The 7,402-nt window shown below is 41.7% G+C and overlaps 1 protein-coding gene across 1 annotated transcript; it reads right to left on the bottom strand.

The window, feature by feature from the left end:
- Positions 1-1,838: 1,838 nt before the first annotated feature.
- MALSU1 (mitochondrial assembly of ribosomal large subunit 1) lies at positions 1,839-6,740 on the bottom strand (the record flags this gene model as incomplete). The annotated part of the gene is given in 4 exon segments (XM_010171689.1): positions 1,839-2,044; positions 3,259-3,285; positions 3,288-3,327; positions 6,562-6,740. Coding segments are annotated over 4 exon segments (452 nt in total), but the record flags the coding sequence as incomplete, so codon positions are not given.
- Between the last annotated feature and the right edge of the window lie 662 nt (positions 6,741-7,402).

The following is a 7,402-nucleotide window of genomic DNA, read 5'->3' as shown; positions in this document are numbered from 1 at the left end:
CTAGTAAGAGGGAACTGAAGAAATTATGTCTATAAAAGACACTGTGTAGGGTACTGCATTTCACGGGGAACTCAGCTCATTTTCCATGCCAGTACTGAGCTATCTTCTCAAAACTGGCAGCCCTGCCACTTGAGCATGTAAGAAGTTAAGCCTTCCTCTGTAACGCTGGTGCATTTGTGACAGCCACCACCCTGACTGTTGTAAGCATTGGCTTAATCATGATGCTTTTATTTGCTTCTAACCTTCCAAAGCTTTTATTCCTAAGCTGCGATTTCAAAGGCATGCGCTCTTTGTATTAGTTTCCATTAAACAAAGCATGTATGCTGTGCAGGACAGCATGGTCTCAACGTGGTACTAGGGCATAGGATTTTTAAATGAACATGAAAAATTGTGGAGTAAGCACTCAAGCTGGGCTGCAAGACTAATGTTAGTTCAACTGATGGACTTAAACACTGCTTGATAATGAAGTTACTCAAATACAGTGCAAACAACCAGTGAAATGATGACGAAACTTTCCCCTTGGTAATTGTTTCTCCTGTTCATCCCATCACCAAGGAATCCTGCACAGAGCCAAACCTGCACACACCTCTGTACAGGATCAATCTACAGACTCATTGGACAAGCTTCTCAGTATTTTTAATTTACACAGAAATCACCTGAGCCATAGAACTGAAACCATTCCCAAATGTTTTCTGTTCAGAAGGGGTTTAATGTTGCATGGTACTGATCCAGACTTGAAGTAGTTTGGGGGGGTATGGGGGGGAAAAGTGATTACCCTCAGGATCTACTGTTCCTGCTTCCTGATGCATGGCAGAGCAAGCTTCTCCAGAGGAAAGAGATCCGAACCCAGTGATGAAAGCCCTGTCCTGTATGGAGAAAAGCATCTTGGTTTACATAAAAAAGTTTTGTTACCATCTTGAAGCTCTTCTAACTGGGTATCAGACCATGCAGCAGCCAGACTAAGAACACACTGTGCAATGACTTCTGAAAGTGCTGAACAGTCCATTAGCAGCAAGTAATGCTCAGTGACTAAGGGCTTCGGCTTCCTTTAGTGCTACTTTCACTCACCTCAAAGGAGCTGAAGGTTTACACTGCCACAGCATGTTGCCTCAGTGTCCTTTTCCAGGAACTAGGTGAGAGGAAAACTAGGAGAGGAGCCAACTGCACACTTAGAATGAGCTGAATGATTTAATACGAGGACAAGGAAATGAAGCTCTTCAGGTTTTTTTTTTATTATTATTATTAAAACCAGATTGGTCTTGCCTTAAAAACTGACTTACTGTTCCGTTAACTCAAGACACATTTATTTGTTACTGCTGCTCTTGGCTTTTATGTGCTCAGTAACACCAGTCTGTTTTCTCTCCTCCTTCAACTCAGAGCACAACTTGCTTCATTGTGACCACAGCAAATGGCTTAATATTGGAAGCCTCCTCTAAACTTTACGATTTCATGTAGTTTTTCCTTGTAGAACTCAAGTCTTTTTTGCACTGCTATTACAGGCAGGTCCTTCAAAGATACCAGAAAAAAATTACTGTTAGCGGCTAAGTAGCTTAAGCAGCTGTCTTTGCCCCACTCTTCTCACTGCAAAATCCATTCTGAGTGTCTCCCCCAGGAAGCTCCCTTACAATTGGACTCCTTCTTTGATATTTTATGGTTAGACACAATTTTAAGGGTCTTTTCCAACCTTGATGATTCTATGATTCTGATCCTTTTTGTAGTTTGTTCAGAACTTCACCTAGGCACATTCAATAAACACACTGTTTTGTACTGATCAACTGTGGTGACTGGTAAGTCAGTAACCAACACTGCATGTCTCTCTCCAGTCTCTGAAGGCACACTCATTTTTCTTTCCACTCAGCAGCTGCATTAAGTTCTGTCTCAAGATGATCACTGCTGTTAGGAGTCAGTCCAAATATGAAGTCTTCTGGTAGTGACTGTACAGTCATCTGTGCTAACTGGTCATCGTAGGAACCCAGAGTCCATAGCTTCTCCAATTCATAAGCCTCTCGTGTCTCTGGCAGCATGAAATGTATCACTATGCTACCTGCACAGAAGAGAAATTCACAATAAATTAATGTGAACTGCAAAGCACTACTATACTCCCAAGCTACACAAAGAGTTTGAGTCTTCCACCTCCATTTTAGCCAGATATAACAGGTCAGCTGATGGAGGTCTCTCTTCCTAAGTTGCTGAAGAGTTAGGAATTGGTCAATCCTCAAAAGATTCCAAGACTACAGCCAGCAGAATGAGAGAGACAATACTCTGGTTTAAATTAAAACACTATCACAAGACTCCAGACCAAAGAAGTTATGACTCCTAGGGGACAGAAGGAAGTAAGCTGAAAGAGATGTTACTTGAAAGAGTCCCCTCCCTAAGGTTACAGATGGACTTTCAGCTTTCCTGTATTAACTACAACATTCAGCCATAACCAAGTAATTTTCCTTAGGTGTGTTGCTCACACTTGTCAGGTGTGGGTTTGGGTTTTTTTTTTTTTTATTATAATGAAACAGGTCCAAACTTTGATGTAATAAAGTTTTTCTTAAAAGTTTCATTAATTCTGTGCAAAACAATAGTAGAGAATATTAATTCCAGTGTATTTCTAATGTACTTTTTTCTTGTTATGCCTTCAAATTTCAATCAGTTTTCAATTATAACTATCAAAATCATTGACAGCAAAGTAACCAAGGCTTAACATCACTGGCTGCACTGCTCCTCACCCAGCCATGCTCTCTTTTAAGCCAAAACACAATGTCAGACAGTGAGATTCTAGAGCTAGCAGTGAAGGAGAAATGCCTTCTGAATGCAAAGTCTTTTATGTGTGTATGTGTAGTTTCACACTTGTAGAATAAAGAATTAAACTCAATTTCTTACAACTGAGGTTTTACCCTGTGTTACAGTATGATCTGGACAGTGGAAAAGTCTGTTCAAAAGTTCACTACCAGGGCAGCATACAAAGAGCTCCCACTCCTCCAGACAGGGATTGTAGATACCTGAGCAAAATGACTGAAGTAGCTTTTCTCTTCAATTTATTAAGACCTGTTTTAGCCACTAAAGAGTAGCTACTGCTTTCTCCTCAGTGCCACTGATCTTTAGTGAAAATTTATTTAGCATCTCAATGAGTTCAAGCAACAACAATTGGAAATCCAAAACAGCAGAGTATTGCAGACTCTCCACAGCAACCAGGGTTCACGGTGAGATGCTTCCTTCAACAAAGAGCTCACGCAGAACTTTGTATTTGTCAGATTCACAAATATTTACCAAAATCAATGCACAGCCAGTCATCTCAATCCGAGTATGAGGATCATTTTCTTCTTTGTGAAGCTTGTACTGAGAGAGAAGCAATGACAGAAAATTAAGTAAGTACTTCACATTTATTTAAAAGCTCTCAAACCTAACGGATAAGTGGGTCTTTGCCAAGTTGTCTAGAGTTGTTTTAAATCTGAAATGGGATAGATTACTTAATGTTGGTTCTGGGGTCTGCACAAAAAAGAGTAATACACCCTTTCAGCAATGGCAAGTAAGTACAGATTTCTCAATGACATTTAGTATCAAATCTGGAATTCTAACGCTCAGAATTCCCACATTTATCCAAGAATTTTACAGGTGTCCATTTTTTCTTAAGATGAATAATGAATAAAATTGCTTAGCAGCAGTCTTTCAGTTATACATTCCCTGGAACTGCCACTACCACTAAGTTTTATTTCCTTTCAGATACCTTTCATTGTTGTTTTACACTGGCTAGTTAAAAATGCAGCAATGGAGATGCTAAGCTTGGCCTCTTCTCAGATGGAGGAGCAGGGAGAAAACAAGTTTCAACCTACGCCATGAGGAAGGCATTTGAGCAGGCCTCCTATCCGCTGAGCGCACGCCCTCAACATGCATTGCAAGATGAGGGGAAAGCACGACCAGCACACACGTTTCCAGGCTCTGAACCACTGCGAGGGAGTGGAGGAGGCTGCTCAAAGTTGGACTGCAAAAGCTTGGCTAGGGCAAGGTAGTTGGCTCACTAGCCAACACAGTAGCCTTATTAGATGTCAGCTTGAGAAGCCCAGCTCATCCCACCTAGTACCTAAAGAACCTAAGCACACACCAGAGCTGAAGAAACCTGACAACTAGAAGCTGAAGTACTACTGTCTCTTTTGGATCTGGCCATAACACACTAGTTTCTTCACAAGAAGCATCAATAGAGAAGAAAAAAAATGGAGTCAGCTGTGTCTTCACAGAGCTCCTTTATTCAAATTTCTAACTTACTTCTAGTTGAAGCAACCAAAAAAAAATGAAAACCTTTCTCAAGCTGAAATTAAGAAACAAACCAAACATTTAGTTCAACACAAAGCCACAAGGAAACGGAGAGTCAAACTGCATGTCTCTAACTGTCCTTTCTGCCATGAAAGACAAAATACAAAATTACAGGTTATAACAGCATGGCTGGCAAGTGAGTCCACGTCACCAGGAAAGCAATTACCACCAAATGCAACAGTTCCTGGTCGTTCTCACACAATGCCAGCTGTCAGACAATGGCCCCAGTTTGCAAACCAGAATGGAGGACTTTCAAAATGTAATTCAGAACTACTTCAACCTTCTTCTCTCTGGTGACCAATGATAGGACCAGAGGAAATGGCAGGGAGATGTGCCCAGGGGAGGTTAGGTTGGCCATTAGGAAAAGGTTCTTCACCCAGAGGGTGGTGGAGCACTGGAACAGGCTCCCCAGGGAGGTGGTCATGGCACCAAGCTTGACAATATTCAAGAAGCATTTGGCCAAGGCCCTCAGACACATGGTCTGAATCTTGGGATTGCCCTATGCTGGGGCAGGGGTTGGACCTGATGATCCTTGTGGGTCCCTTACGACTCACGACATTCTATGATTCTTTCCTTTAAGATAGCTTGTGAGATATCCTCAAAAGCAGTTAGTTGACAAGGCCTCTCTGAAAATCTGCTTAAAACACTCGAGAGCCCAGCAGGCGCTGCCCTAAGCTGCGTAACAGAGGTTGGAAAAGCTGATCTCCATTACAAGTTTCCTTCAGCCTCGTCTTTAAAGGCTGTGTAACGGTGAACAGATTATAATAAAGCCAAGTGTTAGTCTCTCCCTCGAACACGAAACCAGACAGGAAAGGGCAATCAGAAGACCTCATGCTACACATGAGCACCTCTGCATTTTGGTGTAAATCGCGCATTACCATAACATTTTCCATACTGTAAGGGTAAAGCTGGCCAGCTGCCTAGCAGCACGCCCAAGCACCTGCTCTGCTTTACACCTTAAGCTTCAGTTTCTGCCTAGAAAACTTTAAATGCCAGGCAAGCTCAGCCACTCCTGAGTCCCTGGCCAGGCTTCCTAGTTTCTCAGGATGCCATGGAGGATGCCACGTCTCCCCTGAGGCTCTACCCTTGCCCAAGAGCCGCTCTTACAGCCAGTAGAAGGAGCGGGCAGGTGCAGCACAGGCATGGTTTGCAGGGTGGATGGTGTTCACTGGTCTCTCCTGGTCTGGGGGAGATGGACAGCTGCTGATTTAAGACTATGCAAGTAAGAGTACATATTAAACACTTAAATTAGTACATTCAAATCACACTAACACAACTTCTAGCTCAAGGCAAAATTTTAGTTTGCACTAGTTCCTACAGAGAACACAAAAAACTCCCCTCACCCCCTCAGAAAGGCACTGAAAAGCAATACCATCTCCCTTTCTCTCCTTCCTCCCCTCAGGTCTCACAGCTGAAACCAATGGGACCAGAAGGAAGAAAGTAAAACCAAGCACCAAAGGATAAATGGGGTCAGGAAGGGAAAGAAAGTGCATGAGGATAAGGTAAACTACAGGTACAGCTGATTGAGATGGGGGCTAGTCATATTCCTCACACTGTGCTTTGTAACAGTCACTTGGTTCTCTTCTGTCCATAAAGTTTCTCCCTCCCCAAGACTGGTCCCTATCCCTAAGCTCTGCCTGTTATTTTATTCTGACCTCTATTTTTTTTCCCAAAAAGCTCACATTCTGCCTAAGCCAAACAGTGCAAGATTTCTGTGCAAGGTTGGCTGTTGCTGCTTCTCCTTTCCTCCTGTACATGCACAGTATGGTGACTATTAACTAGCGGTTTGCTTTAGTAAGCCCATGAGGGGATCCAGTGCCTCACAATGTGCCATCTTTTTTCCAGCCTTACGATATACCTGAGAACCTGGAAGTTTTAGACATTAGGGTTTGAGAACAGCCAGATTAAGCTATCTCGAATGAGTGGGAGTAGCTATGAAGCTTGCTGGATGGCAGACAAAAGTAGACAGAGGTCGTCATCACCATTTCACATCATTCTTTTTCTCGCCAAACTGTGCTAAAGCTGTCACTGTTCCAAATACAGAGAGGTTTGTTTTGAAATATATTCTCTACATTTTGAGTAGTGCCACTAAAGTAAAAAAGTAGAGCTAGTTGCTAGATGCATTCAGGACTAAATGACATAAAAGATAATTAGTTTAATCTTGCCTGGTACGCCCCTATACATGCAATCCTGGGGAAATGCCTTTTACAACATTTCAAACCATTCCCCAAAACCCAGAGAGTGCACTGGGAATCGTCTTACCATTTTCAGCATGTAATGTGCCATTGCATGGAGATGTCGTGTTGAAGAGCCACTCACAATTATAAAATAGTTACAGTATTTTATTTCTGGAGGTAGCTGGATGACACAGATGTCTTTAGCATTTTCTTGCCTCAGCAGAGCTACAACAAAGTCAAGGTTGAACTTCGGAAGAACAGTATCTATAACAGACAGAAAAAATAATACAGCGGCAATTTATCCTTCAAATTGCAAAAATCAATCATTTAAAACATAAAATGGCAATGAATTGAGCCACTCGCTAAGGAGCTTGGTTGGACATTGACAATGCAATACGAACTTCAGATTTTAAAAAATCATTTTTAAACCATCAAAGCTGAGTACTGAGCAGTCTTATGGTAAGTAACATCACTAGATACAGCAGTTAGCAAACAAAGGGGTTTTTTAGGTAACTTACTTATTTCTTGCTGGCAGTACTTAAGAGTCAATGCTATCATTTGTCAATCAAGATGAATGAAACCTAACTAATTCAGCAGACGTTATTAAAACAACAGACAAAAATTTCAGAACAATGCTTTTTAACAGGCCTGTGATAAAATTCATGGTGATGAAATTGCTCTAAAAACTTAAGTAGATGAAATCAGTACACTGAAAATGGAGCTGATGTGATGCAGCGTGAAGGCACCGAGCAAAGCCACTTTTCCTTTTTTCCTAGCCTGTTCTGCCACAGAGGATTATGATACTGTAGACAAAGCTTTAGTCCTTCAGCAATTTAAACCAGCCAGCTTAGAAATTAGTCAATTAGCGCAACTACCTTCTGTTCACACCATGAAATCAGTTTATTTCTAATTTGCCGTAATTAGGT

This window comes from Antrostomus carolinensis, unplaced genomic scaffold (genome assembly GCF_000700745.2).
Source record: "Antrostomus carolinensis isolate BGI_N321 unplaced genomic scaffold, ASM70074v2 scaffold15157, whole genome shotgun sequence".
Lineage (NCBI taxonomy): Eukaryota > Metazoa > Chordata > Aves > Caprimulgiformes > Caprimulgidae > Antrostomus > Antrostomus carolinensis.
This window is presented reverse-complemented; position numbering and strand designations above follow the sequence as displayed.